The sequence below is a fragment of the Zonotrichia leucophrys genome, chromosome 19 (genome assembly GCF_028769735.1).
Source record: "Zonotrichia leucophrys gambelii isolate GWCS_2022_RI chromosome 19, RI_Zleu_2.0, whole genome shotgun sequence".
In the NCBI taxonomy this organism is placed as follows: domain Eukaryota; kingdom Metazoa; phylum Chordata; class Aves; order Passeriformes; family Passerellidae; genus Zonotrichia; species Zonotrichia leucophrys.
Window position 1 is genome coordinate 9,856,643 of NC_088188.1, and position 21,021 is coordinate 9,877,663.

Consider the following 21,021-nt stretch of genomic DNA (forward strand, 5'->3'; position numbering starts at 1 on the left):
AGCAGAGCTTTTTATTATTTAGTCTTGATTACTCTTTAATGGTTAATTTCACCAGATTATACAGCTGATGATCTTACCTGTTGGGAGTTGTTGCACATTATCCTAAAAACTTAGGTTTGGAGATTGCTGAATATTCCTGCTGCTCCTGAGAGTAAATTGTTTTACAGTTAGTGAACTGTGCTCATACCCAAGGAATTAGATAACAGGGTAGAGCAGAAACCAGATGAAAAGTAAGATGAGGAGTAATTATATGGAGAGAGAGGCCTAGCTGTGTCAAGATTTACCTAGTTAAGGCCCCTGCATAAATAATAGATAAGAATAATTCTTTATATAAAATGTATTGAATAAGTGGATACTTGAAAATGTTTTGGCCCCAGTCCTGCAGAGACTTATACATATGCTTGACTTTGATGGTAGTAATTGTGGAATGTTAATCATATACTGAAACCTAAATTAGCCTTTGAATTAAAGCTAAATTTCACTTCCGTCCCCACTGATGAATATAAATGAAGACCTGAGATAAAATGTGATGCTCTGAAGGATAAACTCAACTGCAGATGAATTCATAAAGCAGTTGTTGGAGGTTGTGGTGCAGATAAGAGCAGCACTTTATAAGAAAATACAAAGATACCAAATGAATTCAGCTCCAACCTGCAGACCAGCACATTGAATGCTGCATTTTGCCAGCTGAGATGTCTCCAAGGGAGGACATTTGGTATCAGTTTTTATTAGCAAACAAACAGGTTGCAGATGGAAAGAACTGCAGTGCACTGGGTCAGGGTTCTGGCAATGGCTTGAGAAGGGAACTGCTCAGTTTGTCACTCTTCCTTGCCAGGCCAGGCCAGAACACCCTCTGTGTTCCCTTTCCTGACTGTGACAGTTCTTCCTGACCTCATCAGGTCGGTGGGAGGAGAAATACACTTAAAGATTGTGAGGAATTCAATAATGGGATATAAATACTTTGGAAGTGGAATACCAATAGTAGTTGGTGATAGATGCCCAGTGTCAGTGGAGTTACAGCAGTACACATGGGCCATATTCCATATTTTTCCTTGTCTATCACGAGTGATGAATCATCAAACCTTTGGAGAATAAGCCTCTAAATCAGATTCCTTAAGACAGACATGCTGTGGAAGAGTCATACATTTATTAAGTTCTCCAAGCCCGGGCCAGCAGAAAGGTGAAGCCTGAGGATTGCAGGCTGTGGCCACGCTGAGTTCATGCTTGTTTGCTTCCAACTTAAAGCCAAGTAGTCTTGAGAATGAAAGCAAAGCAGCCTGTGTTATCCTGGGGACAGATGCAAGAACTGGCAACAACCTCTTAGAAACAGTTGTCAGTTTATAGCAGAGTTTTCTGGTAACTGGTGGATGTGTTTATTTTAAAACACTTCCTAGACTTGCCTAGGGAAGAAAGGTCTCCCTCGTGAACCAACTGGCACTACTCATTTATGCAGAATTCCTCATGGATATTTATTTTTGAAATATTTAAAGCGCGGGACCTGCAGCGAGCTGTGCCTGCGAGCACAAGCCGGTGGTGTGATTCAGAAGGGGCTGGGTGTGACAGGCAGAGCTGTGTCTGGGCAAGCACGGGGCACCCAGGTGCCAGCTGCTCTGGCTGGAGCAGGGAGGACGTGGGAGGCCGGGTGGGTGAGCCCCACACGGGCTGGTGGTGCCAGTTCAGGGTGCAGCTGTGCTTGGCACAGCAGCAGTGAGAACAAACCTCTCACCAAGGCCAGCTCCTCATCCTGACACTTCTCCTGCTTCTAATGCCCTGAGGAGTAAGTTGGAGGTTGTAGCCAGGTGGTTTTGGTCCCTTCTCCCAGGCAGCAAGTGACACAAACACAGGACATGGCCTCAAGCTGCACCAGAGGAGGTCCAGGTTGGACATCAGGAGGAATTTCTCCATGGGAAGCGTGGTCAGGCACTGGAAGGTGTCCAAGGAGTGACTGGATGTGGCACTCAGTGCTCTGGGCTTGTTCACAAAGTGTGGATCAAAGGTTTGGCTTGATGGTCTCAGAGGTCTTTTCCCACCTAAATGATTCTGGGTTTCTGTGGGCTGCTCACCAGTGAGTTAATGAGATAAATTCTCATTGCCTGTTGTGGATAACAAATGCAGGGAGCTCTGCCCTGAAGCCACTGGTGCAGCTCTGCATGCTGAGTGTTCAGCCTGTGAACACAAGAGAACCCAGAGATGCAATTGGGCACCCTCGATCACAGGAGGAGCAAACAGCTCTGTCTGGGTTTGAAAAGAAGTGGAAAGTGAACTCCAGGACACTGCTGCTCTCCACACACCTCCACAGCTAGAGGAACAGGAACTCTGCATTTCACTTCACTCTGGGCTGTTTTAGACAAAGAACCCTTTATACACATCAAAGGTATAATTTTTAAAATCGGAAACTTTTATTTCATTGTTACAGAATGAGTAAAAATTCAAGATATTTCAAGTAGGAAGACTAATGGTTCAGCCATCATGTGTCACCTACTTCAGCAATAGTAAAGCAGAGGAAAACAGAAATCGTTTTGCCTTTGCTGCCATAATTCCACCAAATGACCTTTCTGTAGGGCTGCAGGGTAGAAAAATGCTGGGATATGGAACTGATTACATTTATCTTTAACTTTTAATGAAACATCACTAACTCCTTAACACATCTCATTATTTTTAAGGATCAGCTCCAGCAAGCCTCCTCTCCCGGCTGCAGTGGTGTCTCTTTTGAAGTCAGAAGTTCCCCCGAAGATTCCAGGCAGTATCGTATTTCAAAGCCCTGTCCCAGAGAACAGGTATTTCTTCCAGGCAAAGAGGCCCATGCAAATGAGCACAGGAAGGGGCTGGCTGCCTTTCCACCGCCTTGGAGATAACAAAACAAGCCACGTGTTCCAGCGGCTTAAAAAAACATTAAAAATCCATGGATAAAAATGGTATTAATGTAATGGTGCTTTTTGTATCAATGTGCACTCCAAGAATACAGAACCTGGGACAATGCTGCTGTTGATGTGGGAGGGAGGAGTGACACAGGAAAGCACATTCCTGCAAAGACCTAAATTCATCGTGGTTCAGGGTGCTCTGGTGTGAGAAACTCTCTCTAGTAACAAACCCCCATCTTTTGTGCTGCAGAAAATCATGAACACACCGACTGCAGTTCCCGTTACAGCTCGAGTAAACGAGCTCCTGCACTAAACATCCCTTTTATGCAGACACAAGAAAGAATCCTGCTTCTTTATTACCTCCCCTGCATTTTCCTGTGAGGGCTTTACTGCCTATATCCATACACAACAAGAATGAACAGGTCAGCTGTATTATTCCGTAGTTCAAGAAAGACTTTGGATTCGTTGTTGTTTTTGTGATTTAGTATTTTTTTTTTTTGGCTGGTTAATTTAGGCAGCCACAGGATTTCGGGCAGGCTGCTCTGGAGTGCTGCAGGCGCCAAGCAGAGCTGTTCAATCCTGCCCGGCCTGGCTCGGCACCAGCCGCGTTTGATGCCGGGGCAGCGTCTGAGGCGGGGAATTCAGCGAGCCCCAAGGACAGCGAGTCCAGCGCTTATCCCTGCACAGGACACCCCAAAACCCGCCCCTGGCCGTGCCTCAGAGCGTTGATCTCGGCGCGGTTTTATCAGCCCGCGCTGCCGGCGGGGCCGTTCGCACCCGCGGTAACGCCCGGCCCGGCCCCGCTCGTTGTAACCCCCAACGCTCCGGGGCCGGCACCCGCTCCCGGCCCAACCGCCGGCCCGGGGGCCGTTCCTGGCACCGCCGGGAGCCGTTCCCGACGCCCCCGGGCAGAGCCCCGCGTCCCTCAGGGCCGCCCGGAGCGGCCGCAGCGCCCCACGGCCTCGAGGCCAGGCCGGTGCCCGGGGCGGGCCCGGGCGGTGCCCGCGGCTCTCGCGAGAGCGGGGCGGGGCGGCCCCGGGGCGGGCAGGGAGGAGGCGGCTCCGGGACCCGCGGTGCCGCCCGCCTGTCACAGCGCCCGGGCCGCCCAGCGCCGCCAGCAGCCGGTAAGGGCCCGCCGGCCGCGGGCAGCGCTCCCGGGGGGGGGCGAGGGTACGGGCGGCAGCATGGGGCTCTCCCCGCCGCGCCGGGCGGCTCCCCGCCAGCGCAGCCCCGCGTGGGGAGCCGGGCGAGGCCGCGCAGCAACGGGAGGAAGGGGTGGGTCTGCCGGGGCAGCCGGGCTGCAGCCCGCGGGGAGGCGGCGGGGCGGGCGCTGGGGCCGCTCCGCGGGGCGCCCGGGGCAGCGCCGGGCTGGGCTGGGCTCCCCCCGCGCGGGCCGGGGGCGGCGGAGGAGCCGCAGAGCCGCGCCGGGCTGGGCGGGTCCCGGCGGCCGCGCTGGGCCGGTGGCGGGCGGGGGGTGGCGGCTCCATCTCCCCGTGGCGGCTCCATTTTCCCCCGCGGGCTCCATCTCCATCCCCGCCCGGGGCTCCGTCTCCCCGTTGTGATCTCCACCTCCTCCTCTCCCCGGGGCTCTGCCCGCGCTCCCCCCGCGCCGTGCCCGTGTGCTGCCGCATTCCCGGCCCGTTGCCGGCCCGCGCGGGTCCCCTCCCGGCGGGGTGGGTGGGCCGGGCTCGGCGTGGTGAATCAGGCGATGGGGAGCGCAGGCTGGGTGCCGGCTGCTGGTGAAAGTGTGGCGGGGAAGCGCGGCGGGTGTTTACCTCCGGCCGGGGCCGCCCGCAGGCTGGAGCGGGGAGGAAGCGGCAGCAGCAGCAGCGATGGCGCGGCTGGTGGCGGTGTGCCGGGACGGCGAGGAGGAGTTCCCCTTCGAGAAGAGGCAGATCCCCCTCTACATCGATGACACCCTCACGGTGAGTCCCCGCCGCCCGTCCTGCTGCGCCCGCGCCTCCCGCGTGTTGCAATTCCCCGGGCCGGGCCTTCCCTCCTCGCCGGGCCTCGCTGGCTCCTCCTCGGGCTCCCGCGGCGTTAATCTTTGGGACTTTGCAACACTTGGGGTTAGCAGAGCTCAATGTGGCAACTTTTTTTATCTGATGGCCGGCTCTGAGAGCGGGCGAGCCGCATAATGAGGGAGTTACCGCCGTGCCGGGGCCTGTGCACAAGTTGTGCCGGAGCCACGAGCGTGGCTCGGTGCTCAAGGGTGGAGCAAAGCCATTTTTCTGCTGGGAAGGAAGGGAGCCATGTTAACGTTAAACCCGGCTTAAAACCGCCCGATTGTTCTGCTCTCACACAGGCAAGAAAAAGGCTAAAGGCGTTTTCCAGAGCTTCGGCGTGAAGTCGGGCTTATCGAGCCTGCAGAAATGTAACAAATCTGAGAGTTCCCATTTCAGGGTGGTGCTGGGAGTTGGAAAACGTGGTTTGGCCGTTTCCAGAAGATTCAGTGGAAAAATCAGCTAAATGCAGCTCGGAGGTTCTCTGGTCCTTCTCCTCGTGAGTTTAGTGGAAGGTTCAAAAATTGCATTTTAGGAGAACACAAAAATTGCATTGTAGGAGAACACGGAGCAAATGGAAAAAAAATTCCCTAGCTAGCCAGTTGCTCTTTGTTTTAATTCTTAAAGCAGGAAAACGTATTGAAAATAATATTGCACTTAGTAAATTTGGTATCTTAATGATTCATATTTGATTTCTCATGATAGTGGAAAAGTAACTGTTGTTACTTTAAGTGATTTAAATTCCTAATCTAATGTTTAGGATGGAAGAATCCCTGAGTTTTATCAGCCAAGGAAGGTGTCCTTGCACATGGCAGAGGGGTGGAACTGGATGATCTTCAAGGTCCCTTCCAACCCAAGCCATTCTTCCATCTTCCAGAACAAAAGTGTTGAATGTCCTCAGACAGGCCCCGTCTGGTTTTGCAGCATTTGAAGAAAGTCCTATTGCTGTATTTTAGTTTTGATCAATGTGAATGGTGACATATTATTAATTTACCAAATGTAATCCCTGGTTTTGGCTTCTCTCTGGTTAGCTGTGTTCAGGTATTGGGCAGAGTTTCCCCTCAAGCTGTCCAAAGCAGGATCTGCCTCTCCTGGGGGGCTGATGGCCTGGAAAACCCAGACTGTGCAGGAATAGTGAAAGTCTGAGTTTTTTGGTGTCTTGGCCACACCTTGAAAGTTGTTTTGCCCATTCATTTTCCATGTGGTTTTAAGCTCTTGGATTTCTCTCCTTTTTTTTTTTTTTTAATTTATTTTTTTAATCCTTCCTGGACTCCTTATAAACATTACCCATTCATTGGTGTCATGTAGACTTGCCACGCTCTTGTTATTTTTGTTGTGTGTAATAGGTTGAGAGTGAAAATTCAGCTCTACCAGGTGGATGACTTCAGCAAACCTAGAATGCCATTTGTGGTTTAGTCCCAGAATTTAATACCAGGCCCAAACTTTGTGTAATTGCACTGTGTTGTTGCTGCCCTGCTGCTTTTTACACCATCCTCACGATTGAAAGGGTCCTCTAGCTGTAAATCAGTTTTATATCCATCTGGAGAAAAAGCATTTATGCAAGTGCAAGTCATCCTCACCGTGAAGAAATCTTACCTTGTGTCCATTTTTTTTTTTTTTGGTCATTCTGTTGCTGTTGTTATGAAGTATTTGGATTTCTAGGTGGTTTCTGGAGGCTTTTATTAAAAAAATTCTGCAGCAGCAAGTGAATGAACTCTGAGCTTCCTTGTCTGTCATCTATAATTTATTTTTTAAATACTTAATGAGAGCTATTACAAGACATGCAGCTGCCTTTGAAACAGAATTTTACATCTGCAGCACTATCTTTAAAAACTAATGGTGGTTATTGATAGTGACTGGCTTCTGTTACCTCTTTGAAAACTCAAATTTTAAAAATAGTGGGAGCAGTCGGCTGAAAGAGTTAATCTGTGCCTTAAATGTGGAATCAGTGATTAGTGGCTGCAAATGAGGAGTGAATGGCCCATGTGCTCCTCATCTGGAATTTGCTTTGTAGTAGCCAGGAAGCAGCTCAGGTGCAGGGAGATGCTGCTGCCCTGGGTGGATTCTTCACCTCCTCACTTCCCCGTTCCTCCTGGCTCAGCCAGAAATTAAAGGAGGTTTCAGTATTGAACCCTTTTCATTTCTTAAGCAGCTTTTATGGTTTCTAGAAGGCATTCCATTTGATGTGGTATTACAGGATTTTTTTTTCCCCTTCCAGTTCAGGGTGTGATGGTGGTTGATGTTTAACCACTTAATAAAATCTCATCAGACACATGAATTAATTTAGTCTTTGATTCTTTTGCTCTGTCGTACAAAATACCTCAGGGTGTTGTCTGATAGTGGGAGATGAAGGTGAGGGGGAAGAAATAGGCAGATTTATCTCTTGTCTCTGTTATTAGCAGATAAAACTTTTACTTTTGCTTGTAGCTCCTGGCCCACAGAAACACCACGATAGTGGTGTAGGGAAACCTGCAAAATCTGCAGCAGAAACTGGTGTGGATGGCTCAGGGGTGAGGGAGCTGGGGTCAGGATTGGCTCTGCTCTGCACACAGATAAGGCAGCTGTGCCAGCCTCACATTGGGGCACACGGGGCGGCAGAGCAGTGCCTTGTTCTCTAGAAATGCTGTTTATTTTGGAGAGGTGCTCAGGGCCTGCAGCAGTGAGTGTGGAGTGCTCTGGAGGCAGTGCTGGTGATCAGGCAGGCAGCAGGGAATTGTGCCTTCCCCAGACAGCTCAGGGAGGTGCAGGGCTGAATCAGACACTTTTATTTGGTGCTCATTTGCATTGGGGTTATTAACCAAAGTTGTTGTTTTGCCTTTCAGATTTTAAAGTGAACTTTCAGTGTTCATGTTGACAAATTCCCTTTTTCTCAGTTTGGACTGGGAAGAGAACTCAGCCAGGCTTTACACATTTTTCTAGTTGCTTTCATTTTATTCCATGGTTGCACAGTTGTATTTTTGACTGAAAGTTACTTTCCTGATTTCTGCCCGCACCCAAAGAAATCACCCTCTTTGTTTTTCAGTAATTTGATAAGAAATGTTATTAATTACTTACAAGTAATCACATTGTTCTGTAGGCTTAACATTTTGCTTTGAGCCTCTCGAGAGTTGCAGCTGCAATCACACAAAGCAAACTATGCCTTGGAGTACCTTGTTGGGTTAATATGGTTTGAAATTAGCCTTTGGAGGAGTCGACTCTGTCATTAAACTGTTGTGACTGTTTCCTCAGAGCTTTATAAATCGAGTTAAGCTGTTGGGTCCATTTGGTTCTCAGTGTGTTGAAGTTTTTTTGGGTTTTTTTTTGGTTTTTTTTTTAAACTGAAGCAGGGTCTCAAGTCATGCAGATGATGATATAAACACTGATGGTCCATTTAGCAACTTTTGCTTTCTAACAGCTATTTAAGAGTTGTCATTTATAAACTGCTTCTAGAACATTATATTAATGAAGCATTTATTGCTTTGCTGAGACATTCACTATCTGAAATAGTTACTTTTATCCTTTCCCAAGCTCCAGTAATTATATGAAAAGAATGAGCATTTAACATAATTTCAGTCTTATTTCCCCCAAGAAAGTAAAGCAACTAATGCTCTGTTTGTTTGGTTTTTTTTTTCATTTGTTTGTTTTGTCTGAAAGTTCCTCTTTAAATTGTTTTTCCTCTCTTGTATAGATGGTGATGGAATTTCCTGATAATGTGCTGAACCTCGATGGACATCAGAATAACAGCACACAGCTGAAGCAGTTCATCCAGGTAAATCATGTTTCCTACAAAGAGATTTCTGCTTTCCTCAGGTTTGTGTTTTTTGCTTCTCTGGGAGGTTGTGACTCCTGGAATGCCTCAGACACGTCAGCACCTGGGAGCAATCACACCTTGGTACCAAAGTGCACTGGGCTCAGTTGTGCTCTGGGTTCCTCAGCATTTATTGCACGTTGTCTTGTCAGGAGGCAATTGCTGCAAGTCTGAGAGCTCAGCACTCACAGTGGGAGCTGCAGCTTCTAAATACATCCTGATTTTTGTTTTTCTGAGCAGTTTTGAACCACCCTTTGAAGTGGAAGTGTGGATTGCTCGAGGTTGGGTTATTATGATCAGTGCCCATACCAGGGTAGAATTTTTGTGCCAATTTGTGGATTTTATAGAGATCAGTAGTGAGAATTGGTTTTGTGGTACCCCAGAAACTTTAATCCTAGAGACTGATGTGCCAAATTCTGGCAAAAACTGTAGCACTGAGGCACCTGTGGCAGCTGCAGGGTGGTGCTGCTTGATGTGCAGGGGGCAGAGTTGCAGCTCTGCAGTTGCAGGGCTGACAGCAGCAGTGCAGACATGTGCTGCATGCCAAGTGCAGCTGGGTTGTGAAAACAGCTCGTTCCTGCTTTGCTGTGGCTCCTGAAATTAATTACAGGAAACAGAGTTACTGCACAGTGATAGTGCTTGGCAGTGATTTAATGGGCCTTCCTCTAGGAGCACAAACCTTCAGTGTTACCTGCTGGTACCTCTGCTCTCCATATTGCATGGAAGGAGCTGAGAGCACTTGCTCTTGTCAGTGGATGGGAGTTCTGCTGTATTGTGTGGTCTTTTCTTCCTTTCCCAGGAGTTGTGACAAGTCCTTTGTGCATGGGGAGTGTTTAAATGGTGTGATGTGACAATAAACCAGAGAATTGTCTGGTGGAGTGAAAATACAACTCAAGTGTATGTTTGTGTGTTGGGGTGTGAGGAAAGGACTCTCTGCTCTGCACAGCTCTGCTGGTGGCACTCCAGTGCTGCTGAAAGCCAAGGCAGTAATTCAGCAGTGAGGGCTAGAAGGGTATGTGCTTTTTGTGAGGACGTGTGCCTGGATGTGTTTGACACAGGGGCCAGGAGACACATCTCCAATTGTTTATTGACGTCAGCAATATTAGAAGGTGTTCTCATTAATGTTCTATTCATAGCACACATTGGGTGTTCACTACTGAAGTCAAAGGCTTCACCCTGAGTAGTAATGTGTGCTTTCTTTAATTCCAGCTAGTAGGATTGTAATGGGAAGTGGCTTTTAGCCTTCCAGGAAAAATACTGCTTAATTGTCATGAGCAGAATGAGCTGGTTGTAAATGAGATTTCCATAAATGCCAACGAGAGTTTATGAATTTCCGTGTGCCAAAGACAAAAGGAGTGTGAGTAGAAGCTGAAAACTTAGAGTTGGTGTGTTTGAAACCTTTCCCTACAACATCTGTGCTGAGGTGGAGACAAACAATTTCCCACTTGGGACAGGATGGTTATTGTGGGACCATCCCATTCTTGGGACGGTTATTCTGAAGCAGCGTTTGCGGTGAAAGGAAGCAACAAAGAGGTGAAAAACCCCAGAGAATAAGCAAATGGGAATGAGAATAAGGACTGGTTTGATTTTGGTGGTGTTTGTTTTGCAGAGACACAGCATGCTGAAGCAGCAGGACCTGAACATTGCCATGATGGTGACGTCGCGGGAGGTGCTGAGCGCGCTGTCGCAGCTGGTGCCGTGCGTGGGCTGCCGGCGCAGCGTGGAGCGCCTCTTCTTGCAGCTGGTGGAGTCAGGGAACCCTGCCCTGGAGCCCCTCACCGTGGGGCCCAAGGGGGTGCTCTCAGTCACCCGCAGCTGCATGACTGATGCCAAGAAGCTCTACACGCTCTTCTACGTGCACGGGTCAGTGTCTGCTCGGGCCATCCTCGCTCTCTGCGTCGCCGTCGTGGTGATGCTGAGTTGTCACAGCTCATTCTCGTCTTCAACATCCATAATTACAGCTGCTTGTTGCCTAAACTGGGGGAAAAACAAACCTAATCTTTGGTAGCAGCAGTTGCAGTGCCATGATTGCAGTTGGAAGATGCCAGTGTTTAATGTTTGGTCCTTAATCTGGTGCAGACGCTGCGGGGTTTTGGTCTCTGGAAGAAGAGTGTTTGCCTCACTAGCTGGCCTGTAAAAAAATAAAAGTTAATTTTTTCCACCAAAGTTTGCTGCACTCGGGTAGAAAGGTAGCACTGAGAAAGTGAAACCTTCTGGGCTTGGTGAGCACAATAAATGCCCCGGTGCCATTAGTTCCTGAGCTGTCAGCAGAGCAAACAGGGAGTGCTCAGCACAGTGTGTCTTGGCCTTCCAGTTGGCTTCAGCTTGTTCTTCTTGCTCCAGTTAGCAGGAAAACTAGGGAAGGTTAGTGCAGAGGTGAGATTGAGGTGGGGACAGTGAGGTAGTGTAACCTGATCCAGTGGTTTTCAGAATACAAAGTTCGTCACTTTTTTTTTTCCATAGGTCCAAACTGAATGACATGATTGATGCAATTCCCAAAAGTAAGAAGAACAAAAGGTGTCAGCTACACTCCCTGGACACACACAAACCAAAACCTTTGGGGTAAGTCTGTGTTTAACATGCACAATTGAAATATTTTAAGGATGCAAAGTATTGAGATTAATTTATTTTTAAGCATTGAGATCAATTTTTATGCTCTGATCTGCTTGCCAGAGTAGCAGTTGGATTGTAGCAGACCTAAATAGTTGTTGGGGAGAGGAAGAGAAGCACCAGGAGTTTTGGGCATGGATGGCTTCTGCACTGTGATATAAACAATGCTATTAGAAAGACAAACTGGTTTCTGTGCTCTAGACCAAAATGGTTGCTCAGCAGATTTTCTCACATTTAGGTCAAAGGGTACATGCTAAATAAATATACATCATTTTGCTTGGGATTATTAAAAATGCCTTGCACAACTGTTAACCAAGGGCTTTATTGTGGTTGGATGCAGGGTTAAAACTGGAACTCCATAAAATGTATTTTCTCAAAAGTGACAGCATGTTTTGAATACACCACTGAACAATATGCATATATGCCTCTGTCTTGAAGTTGAAATGATTTATTCCAGCTGGTTAAGCAGAAAAACACTCCCTGTAAATCTATTGTGGATTTTAGGGAGGTTTCTTGTTTGTGGGGTGGCTCCTTTTATTATTTTTTTTTTTCATATGATGACCAATAAATTGGTCTCTTGGGCTTAATTGGAGTGTCTGGACCATTTTTACTCAGCTGTGTTCTGCTGCTGCTTAAGCCTCCAACCTGTGAAAGCTTGTTCATGGTTTCCTGTTACAGGACATGTATTTTTCTGTGCAGATTGGAGTCTCCTGGGTTTAGTTAAATCCCCTGGGATAGCAGGCATGTGGAATTTGACACTTGATTTTTGCTTGTGCTGCTTGAGGAGGATACTGGGAACTAATCATTACCTTCTATTATATTTTGGTTACAGGCCTTTCACAAAATTAGTTTAAAGCTTGTGTTACACAAGATCCTGAGAGTATAGGGGTGTAGATATATACATTTATTTTTTAAATAAAGCAAATTCATAGCATCACGAAAGTGGGTTTGGGGTTTTTTTATATTTAGTAAGCTTCATCTTTTCTGTGTGAGAACAGATGCTGTGGAACCTGCAGTTAGCACTTGGGCAAGGTAGAACAATTCTGAGACTGAATGAATAGAGAGGAAAATGCTGCTTTTATTTCCCCAATTCATGCTGGAATAAACCCCCTTTGGATGTTGGCAGGTTAATAGGGGATATGAGGAGGAGCAATATTTTATACTCTGCAGGTAAAACCTGGGGGTTATCAGAGAGCATGGCCTGTGGACAAGCAGAGCAGTTTGCTGAAGAGGCAGGACTTGCACTCCCCTCCTCAGCTGAAAGCCAGAGTGTGTCAGCATTGATAAAAATCCACATAAATCTGCCTGCAGTGGGCACAGAACAAACTTCATTTACCAACATGGAGCTCCTGCTCCTCATCTTCACAAGAAACTCTTCAGATGAGTTGCATCTGTTGGGCATTTCCTCCGCACAAAAAGGCTTTGAGCTGGAGCAGTGTGTTTAATTAGAGGGGTTATGTAAGCAGCTAATGCCACTCCAGGGTTACTTGGTGTCCTCAGTCTGTGCCTGGCTTTTGGCTCCTCAGCTCTGTTTGGGGCTCAGGAGCATTTGAAACTCTCCTAAATGCAAGCCCTATGACCTGGCAAAGTGGGAACTGGCACACAGAGCTCCTCTAATTAGGAAGCAGGGCTGCTGCTTCCCATTTTCCTGCTCTGTTGTGTCCATGAGACAGAAATGACCATTCTGATAAGGTGTCAAGTATACACAAGCCTGTAGGTTGCCATGACTTGTTATTTAAAGTCCATTTTTGGTCACTTTTAGCGCATCCAAATGTGAATTGTAAAGTTATTTGATATTCTAACAGATTTTTGAAATTTGAGGTAGGATGTTTTATGGTGAAAGTTGTTTGGGTTTTTTTGTTTTGCTTTTTTCTTTTGTTATTTTACCAAATCATCTTCACCTGATTCAAACTTGTATTTGTTTATATTTAAAGTAATATTCTGAAAATCACAACTGGTTTGCAGCTGTAACATTAGAAAGTCATGCTGAGTCTGGGTTATAAACATGGACAGCAAAATTTGCATCTCAGTTCTGACCCAAACTTTCATAGATATTAAGGCTTAACCTATAAAGAGTTCAAATTAAATTAAGGAACAGAGCAGCATTTTCCATAGGACTTGTTTAGGAAGAATAACTAGCTGATAATATATATGTTATAGGTCTGAAAAATGTTTGGTAATACTATGTGACAGTGAAAGGAGCAGTAGCAGACTCAGTTCAAAGAAATTAAGAGCAGTTAAGAAAAGTAGAGAAGACAGGAAGAGGAAAGAGAACAAGTGTAGCATCATTTTCTGCTATGGACCTTCCCAGGGAGCAGTCAGGTAAAGAATGAGGCTCTGCTGGGCTTCCTTGCTGCCTCCCAGCAGGGTGAGGAAGAGTTTGGTGTCATTTCCACGCAGGGGCTGCTGGATGGATGTGTGGGAGCTGATGTCCCAGGAGTGCAGGGATGAAGTGGTTCTGATCGACTCCAGCTGCCTGCTAGAAACCTTGGAAACCTACCTGCGGAAACACAGGTGTGTGAGGGGAGAGGCTCCTTCCTGGGGGAAATGCATGGCTTTGTGAGGCACCTTCCTGGGGGAAATGCATGGCTTTGTGAGGCACCTTCCTGGGGGAAATGCATGGCTTTGTGAGGCACCTTCCTGGGGGAAATGCATGGCTTTGTGAGGCCAGAGTGCTCAAAACATGGAGGGCTTTTTCTTGTGAAACTGCTTGGTGGTGATGGGGGACTTTGCCAGGCTGCCCTGGGATGGTTGATGTCACAAAGATGGTGGAATATTCTTTGTGTTTAATGAAAGGGAAGATGTGGAGACCTCTGCTGAAGTCATAGCTGCTTGTCTTAATTTTTTTGGCTAGGATTAAATGATGATTTACAGTTCAGTGTTTAGAAACTGTGTGTTCTCATTCACTCTTTCACTGCTCTTGGGCTGTGCCTGTTTTCAGGCTTTCAGGGAGCGTGTGCCATTTCAGAATTCTGTAAGCTGCACTAGTGCAAGCAGATTTTAGGCTTGGTGTTGCCTTTAAAGCACTGTTCTAAACCACTTGTTTGTGCCTGGTGCTGTTCAATCTTTCTTGCAGGGCAGAAATAAACCATTAAATTATAGTTGCATGTGCACAGGACCTGCCGTGCTGATTGAGAAGTTTTAATTTCCAGCAGTCTCAAGGTTCTGATATCAACTGTGGGGGCACAGATGGGCGCGGGGGTGGCGGTGCTGTGGAAATAACACTTTGGAAACAAAATAACTTTAATCTCCTGTGACATTAAACACTGCCTTGGCTGCCTTCCTGGTGCTAACCTGCAATAATACTGCTGTTTTCTCTCCTTCCACCACAGAAAGCAGACAGGTATCGTAGGTCTAACAGCAAAATATGTTTGATTTAATGCTGTCAAATGGCTGGAGACACTAGGAAAGGGAAAAACACCATCCAGAGCTGGCATGGGGAGGCAGCTTTGAGCTGAAATGTGAGCAGCTTGTCTGACTTGCATTTTTAGAGTCATCCAGCAAGAGATCTGGTAGCCTCTTGAAGGTTGCTCCTCTTATGACACAGAATGAGCTTAATTTGCTTGTATTTTAATTATAAGTATACTCCTGTCACACATGAGCTGTCACATGTTTAAAATGAGTACGTTGTGTTATAAATAACCCTCGTTTGGCCATCAGCACAGCAATCTAATAATTCAAAATATGTTTGTAGTGGAAACAAGGTTCACTCTTGTACAGCAGGCACCAGAGGATACTTTGCCTTGTTTGTTATCACTCACTTGAGTACACTTGAAAGAATTGCTAGAAGGGGATGTGGTATGTGTTACTTGAGAGAGGGATTTTGCCCTGGTTTGCAGTACTTGCTCACTGCTGAGATTTCTGATCTTTGAGTTGAATTCCATATGGGAATTTCTTCAAATCAAGGATTCGCTGGGTGGGCTCCGCTCCTTGGTTCAGAGGACCGAATTTTGATATCCAGGATATGTAATGTAGAATAGATGGGGTAATTAATGGTCAATTTGGGTGGATCATAGCCAGAAGATACTATACTAATTACTATAATAAGAATACTATTATAATTACATTTTTGAAGCAGCACAGCCCTCCCACACCCCAGCTCAGACACCTCACCGCTCACCCAGCGCGTTTGGGCGCACCGAGCCTGATCCTGTTCTCTCCCCCCAGATTTTGCACCGACTGCAAGAACAAAGTGCTGCGTGCCTACAACATCCTGATTGGGGAGCTGGACTGCAGCAAGGAGAAGGGTTACTGTGCTGCCCTGTACGAGGGGCTGCGCTGCTGCCCCCACGAGCGCCACATCCACGTGTGCTGCGAGACCGACTTCATCGCGCACCTCTTGGGCCGGGCCGAGCCCGAGTTCGCAGGAGGGTATGAGTATGTAATTGGCTAGAGTGGGCTATCTAGCGCTTTGCTTCTTTATTTGACTCTCCAATGTCTTTGCCCAAAGTGGCGTTTTGCCTCTTTGCTGTGTGATGAACTGGTGGTTGTGGATATCTGTACTGGTGTAGGAGAGAGCGCTTGGAAGGTGTGGGCTGTGCTTTGGAAGGAAGGAGTGACCTTGCTCACTCCCTGAGCTGCCTGCTTGTCCACTGAGGTGTTCAAATATGCGAAATAGAAAGAGAGCCTTGCTTGAGTTTTGCCAAATGCCAAGTATTCAAGATAGTTTTGTTGCTATTTGTGTATTTCTGAGCCTTTTTTAAAGCATCTTAAAACCATCCAGTGAAAAGTTCTGAGCTCAGTATTGGAGAATGATAGAATGAGTTGGAAGTGACATTAAAGATCATCTAGTTCCAACCTCAGTACCTTTAAAGCTCAGTCATAACTGTTTAATGAGGAGGGTAAATCCTTTCATAGTAGTTTTACCTTAACAGATTTATAGATAATAGATGAATAATGAACAGATTAATACTGAAATGTTTTTACTCTGCACGGTAAGTAATGTACAAAATTCCCTGTGTGTTTGTTCAGCTTGAGCTAAGTGATGGTGACATAATTGCTGTGAGCTCCAGCAAATTTTAGGACACAAAAGAATTGCATCTCTGGCATTTAAACTAAAGGAAGAGCAGGGTTATGGCACCTGAAGCCAGAGGTGGCATAGTGAGAAGGCAAAGTACTGCTTCACAGTGGTGGCTTTGACCTGTTCCTTTCTATTTTGCATCTGCATGCAGCACAGCAGAGCCCTGCCAGGCTGCTCCTGCAAACACAGCTGCAGCTGTGCCTCAGAGAACTCACGAGCCCTGCTTTGATCCCTTGGTTGGCTCCTAGCTGCTCTAACAGTGCTTTGGTTCCCCTTTCCCCCAGACGGAGAGAGAGGCACGCCAAGACAATAGACATAGCCCAGGAGGAGGTTCTCACCTGCCTGGGCATCCACCTCTACGAGAGGCTGCACCGCATCTGGCAGAAGCTGCGCGCTGAGGAGCAGACGTGGCAGATGCTCTTTTACCTGGGGGTGGATGCTTTACGCAAGAGCTTTGAGGTAAAAACATCCAGATTCGTCCAACCTGTGTCTGAGCTGCTGGGCCTGTTGTCACTGTAGTTCATTTTCTGCTTTTCAGCACTGGGCTGGAAGGAGTGTCAAGGGTGTTGCAGTCAATCCCTTGTTGAGTTGTGTGGCATCCATGCACAGCACTACTGGAGAGTTTCCATGTGGAATAAACTGCACTATAAAAGATTGAGGCTTGCTTTTACTTTCAAGCTGCCCATTCCACTACACTGAACCTTCTGTGTTAATAATTCTGTTTTTCTACCCGATTGCATTTAAAGTAGCTCAGCCTGCAACAGTTTTTGGTTGGTTTATGAGTAAAAATGGAGGATGTGGTTTTGAATTACGAAAGCGATTGCAGACTTCTGTGTTCAGCTTGTTCTGAATGCACTCTGATCCTGTGGGATCCTGAGCTTCATACAGAACTCCTTTAATATATACCAATACTTAATATTAATCACCAGTTTATATGACATGGGTATCATTTTTGTTATGTTCATCTTCCATTCTGAATAACTGTTCTGTCTGAAACACCAGAGAAGGAGAAGGTAAATCAGTTTGGGAAAGATCATAGTGGAGCCTTGAGCTGGTTAGTTCTTGGAGATTTTTTACTCCCATAGGATCAGAGATCACAGATCTATCAATGCATTAAAATCTGCAACTCTTCACTGAAAAATGTGAATCTGGGCCATAGGTGCAAGCCAGAGCTCCCCCACATGGGAGTTTCCAGCAATCTAAACCAAGTGGCTGCATCTTGGTGGGCATTTTTCTCCTGTAGTCGATAGTGGCGCTACTGGGATTTTATTCCTGGCTGTTTTCCTTCTCCTGTTTTATAAATGAAAAAGCTTGAGCAGTGATGACTTCTGTAACTGGATCTAACCTCTTGTACACAGATGGCTGTGGAAAAAGTGCAGGGCATTAGTCGATTGGAGCAGCTCTGTGAGGAGTTTTCAGAAGAAGAGAGAGTGAGAGAGCTTAAGCAAGAGAAGAAGCGCCAAAAGCGGAAGAACAGAAGGAAAAATAAATGTGTGTGTGAGATCCCTGCTCCTCTGCAGGCAGCAGAAGAGAAGGAAATCAATCAGGCAAAGGTAAACATGGCTAGCTGGGGCTTTTTGGGGCTTCATCCATCAGCTCACTGTTCCATGGTAGAATTTGTGAGGGATTTTCTTGTATTTTGGTCCTGGTGGAATTTAATGCTCTTTCAGATGAGCAGAGTCTTTGTAAAGTCAGCTTCTGGGTTTTTTAAAATCATAAATCTGAGATTCAGGTTATGCCAGGACCTGGGGATTCAAATGCTTCTTGTAGACAGTTACTGCTGGATTTTTTGAGGGGGGCAATCATGAAGTGCAGTTATTATTTAGGATCTCTTGGCTGACCTTAATGGGCTGTGACTGTGGGTCGAGGTAAATTGGTTGGGGGTTTTAGTTGTGTTGTACTCGTGAAGAATTCTAAGCAATGCTGTTATCAGTCAGTGTCAGCTGGTGTTTCTCATGGAAAGAGTATCCTTTACAAAGTGCTGGCTGAGCTGCTTCCAGTGCCTGCAATGTTTTTTGTTTCTGTTTGAAGGAGAACTCAAACTTCACGGAAAGCAGCTGCAAAGCCTGTGGTAGCACCGAAGAAGCCAACAACTGTGTAGAAGTAATTGTTACTAATGAAAGCACTTCTTGCACTTGTCCTAGTAGTGGTACCCTATTAGGCTCACCTAAAATCAAGAAAGGTATGTTTAATGTCAGTATTTTTCACTTTTAAAAAGCATTTGCCATTTATGGGGTGAACAGTGGTCACCTGTTTTTATAAAGGAGTCCCTGCCCGTGGCAGGGAGGTGGAATGAGATGATTTTTAGGGACCCTTCCTACCCAAACCTGTCTGGGGTTCTCTGAATTCTCTCGTTAGAGGCATAACTAAAGAATGTGCAGCAGTTCCTACAGATGGCAGTAATTTTGGCCTCTGTCTCAGGTTTATCTCCACACTGTACTGGCAGCGACTGTGGCTATTCCTCGAGCATGGAGGGCAGCGAAACGGGGTCCCGGGAGGGCTCGGACGTGGCCTGCACTGAGGGCATCTGCAACCATGATGAAAATGGTAGGTTTGGGAAGAAGATAATGATGCTTTGATACCCCCAGAGCTGCAGCATCTCAAAGGAAACCTGGCTGTGTTTTGCAGGGGACGATGCCTGCGTCCATCGCTGCGACGACAAGGAGGAGGATGGAGACAGCTGTGTGGAGTGCTGGGCTAATGCAGAGGAGAGCAACACAAAAGGCAAAAACAAAAAGAAGAAAAAGAAAAGTAAAGCTTTGAAGTGTGAGAATGACCACGTAAGGAACATGGCTCTGCCAGATGCTTCTCTAAGTGCTTACATTTTGAAAGTAGTTACAGCAGGATTTTAAATTCCAATTGAGACTTATGCCGAAAATGGGACAGCGGGGATCTCCTGTTCCCTTGTCATCCCAAGTTTTGGAATTGAGGTCCTTTCTCTAGGTTAGGTTGTGGTGGAGTCTCTTCTGTGTTCCTAAGCACGTGCACTTTTACTCACTCTCAGTGAATGTGCCACCCCAGCTCCCAGACACGTGTTTAAGTGTAAATACCTCCCCTCGCTCACCTTTGAACCTTCCCTTTTCCCTCTGCTTCCGTCTCAAACTCGAATATTCCACGTGAAACACTGCTGGCAGTTGATTGCAGGCTCTTTTCCATTCCAGATTCAGAAGCTTGGGAGCTGTCTGGCAGATGCAGGTAGCAGAGAGAGCTCAGGAAATCTCACGCACACAGAGTTTCACCGCGACAAGACCAAAGACACACACGCTGAGAGCTGCTGTAGCGCAGACAAAAGCGGCCAGCAGTTGCCTTGGTTTGAGCATATGAAAAATGTGTCACAGTTTGCAGAACCTACAGAAATGTCACTTGTCCCTGATACTGGAAAAGGTGCCAAAAGCTTAGTGGAGCTCCTTGTAAGTAACTGCTACATTTGAGTTTTGGGTTAGAGCATCCTGCTTTAATCTTCGGGGCTGAGAACTCAACTCCTAGTGAGGAGCTGAGTCCCAGTGTTGAGTTCAGTTCCTTGTGCACGTTCCCTGAGAAGTTTATAATTGAATGCTTTGCAGAGGAGGAGAAATAGTCGCTGGAATGCGGTGACAGAACTTGTGTTGCAAGTGCTCATTGTCAAGGGCTGCATTATTCCGTAACATGAAGTGGGCATTATTGCTGCCTTCAGGCCTCAAATGTGGCTTCCCACTGCAGGCTCCTTGGGCAGCTTTCATCTCTCTCCTCTCCTTCCACTTATTTAGATCCTTTGCTCTTTCCCTGCTTTTGTTTTTTCTTTGTTTTTTCACCTTTCCTCCCCTCAATTTTCTTTCTCCTTTTTTTTCCCTTTTTCTTTCCTTGCCTTTTCCTCAAAACCCTCTAATAAAATCAATCCTCTTCCCATGGGAATGTGCTAAGACTGAAGCAGATTTGGATTTGTTTAATGACTGAATTGGCTGCTTCTCACCCCAGAGCAGCAGAGCCCTGTGTCTGGATCAGCCAGCTGGGCTTTGGGCTGGGGTCAGATGTGCTGCACAGGAGGGCAGTGCTGGAGCTCTGAAATCCCCCCTCTCATTGCAGGATGAGTCAGAGTGCACTTCTGACGAGGAACTGTTCATCTCCCAGGATGAAATCCAATCATTCATGGCAAACAACAAGTCTTTCTACAGCAACCGGGAGCAGTACCGGCAGCACCTGAAGGAGAAGTTCAACAAGTACTGTCGCCTCAACGACCACAAGGGGCCCGTCTGCAACAGCTGGCTGGCCACAGCTGGAGCCAACTGAACCCAATCCAACTCTGTCTGTCACTGAAACTCGAGATGACTACTGCGCCTTCTCCTTCCAAACTTAATTTAGTGACTTACGGCGAAATTTTCTCTTAAATTAATGTGATTATTTTTTTTTTTCTTGTTTTTTTTTTCCAGGGGGAGGCTGGTGGAGGTGATTTCCTTAATTTTGTTCTTTCTCCAGGCTTGTATCTTTAGTTGAGTAGCTGTGCAAGCCTCTCTTCTAATTTAAGCCATCTCTTTTCATTCAATGTTTCTCTTCCTGTGAGACTTACAAAAAGCAAACTAGTGGCAAAGTAATGTTGTACCTATAATTCTGTACAGAATGACAAGGAGCTGAATATAAGATTTTACAAAGTAGACATCCATTTGCAAAATGTTTTGGATGTAATATGTTAAAGCGCAATGTGCAAAAATTTAAATAAAGAATATTTATTAATATGCATAGTAAAAGTGAGTGTCTATGTTTGTA

General features: G+C 46.5%; 1 protein-coding gene across 4 annotated transcripts; it reads left to right on the top strand.

The window, feature by feature from the left end:
• The first annotated feature begins 3,897 nt into the window (after nt 1-3,897).
• On the top strand, nt 3,898-21,021 carry GGNBP2 (gametogenetin binding protein 2). 4 transcript variants are annotated; one of them, XM_064729313.1, is made up of 14 exons: nt 3,898-3,985; nt 4,659-4,786; nt 8,532-8,612; nt 10,261-10,514; nt 11,115-11,213; nt 13,662-13,775; nt 15,429-15,632; nt 16,566-16,740; nt 17,640-17,834; nt 18,313-18,463; nt 18,703-18,828; nt 18,910-19,061; nt 19,443-19,691; nt 20,344-21,021. In XM_064729313.1, exons 2-14 carry the CDS (start codon nt 4,694-4,696, stop codon nt 20,545-20,547), a joined length of 2,097 nt encoding a protein of 698 aa, XP_064585383.1. In that variant the 5' UTR covers nt 3,898-3,985; nt 4,659-4,693; the 3' UTR covers nt 20,548-21,021. The 4 variants fall into 4 exon arrangements, with proteins under 4 accessions (XP_064585383.1, XP_064585384.1, XP_064585381.1 ...); XM_064729314.1 differs by having other exon boundaries at nt 3,963-3,985; nt 15,429-15,638; XM_064729311.1 differs by lacking the exon at nt 3,898-3,985 and adding an exon at nt 4,044-4,136 and having other exon boundaries at nt 15,429-15,638.

Excerpts from the sequence above, each read along its gene's own strand:
- GGNBP2 (XM_064729311.1), top strand. The coding sequence starts at position 4,046 with ATGGGGCTCTCCCCGCCGCGCCGGGCGGCTCCCCGCCAGCGCAGCCCC. Across the intron at positions 11,214-13,661 it reads CACAAACCAAAACCTTTGGG|GGGCTGCTGGATGGATGTGT; the intron begins GTAAGTCTGTGT and ends ATTTCCACGCAG. Across the intron at positions 18,829-18,909 it reads CTGCAACCATGATGAAAATG|GGGACGATGCCTGCGTCCAT; the intron begins GTAGGTTTGGGA and ends TGTGTTTTGCAG.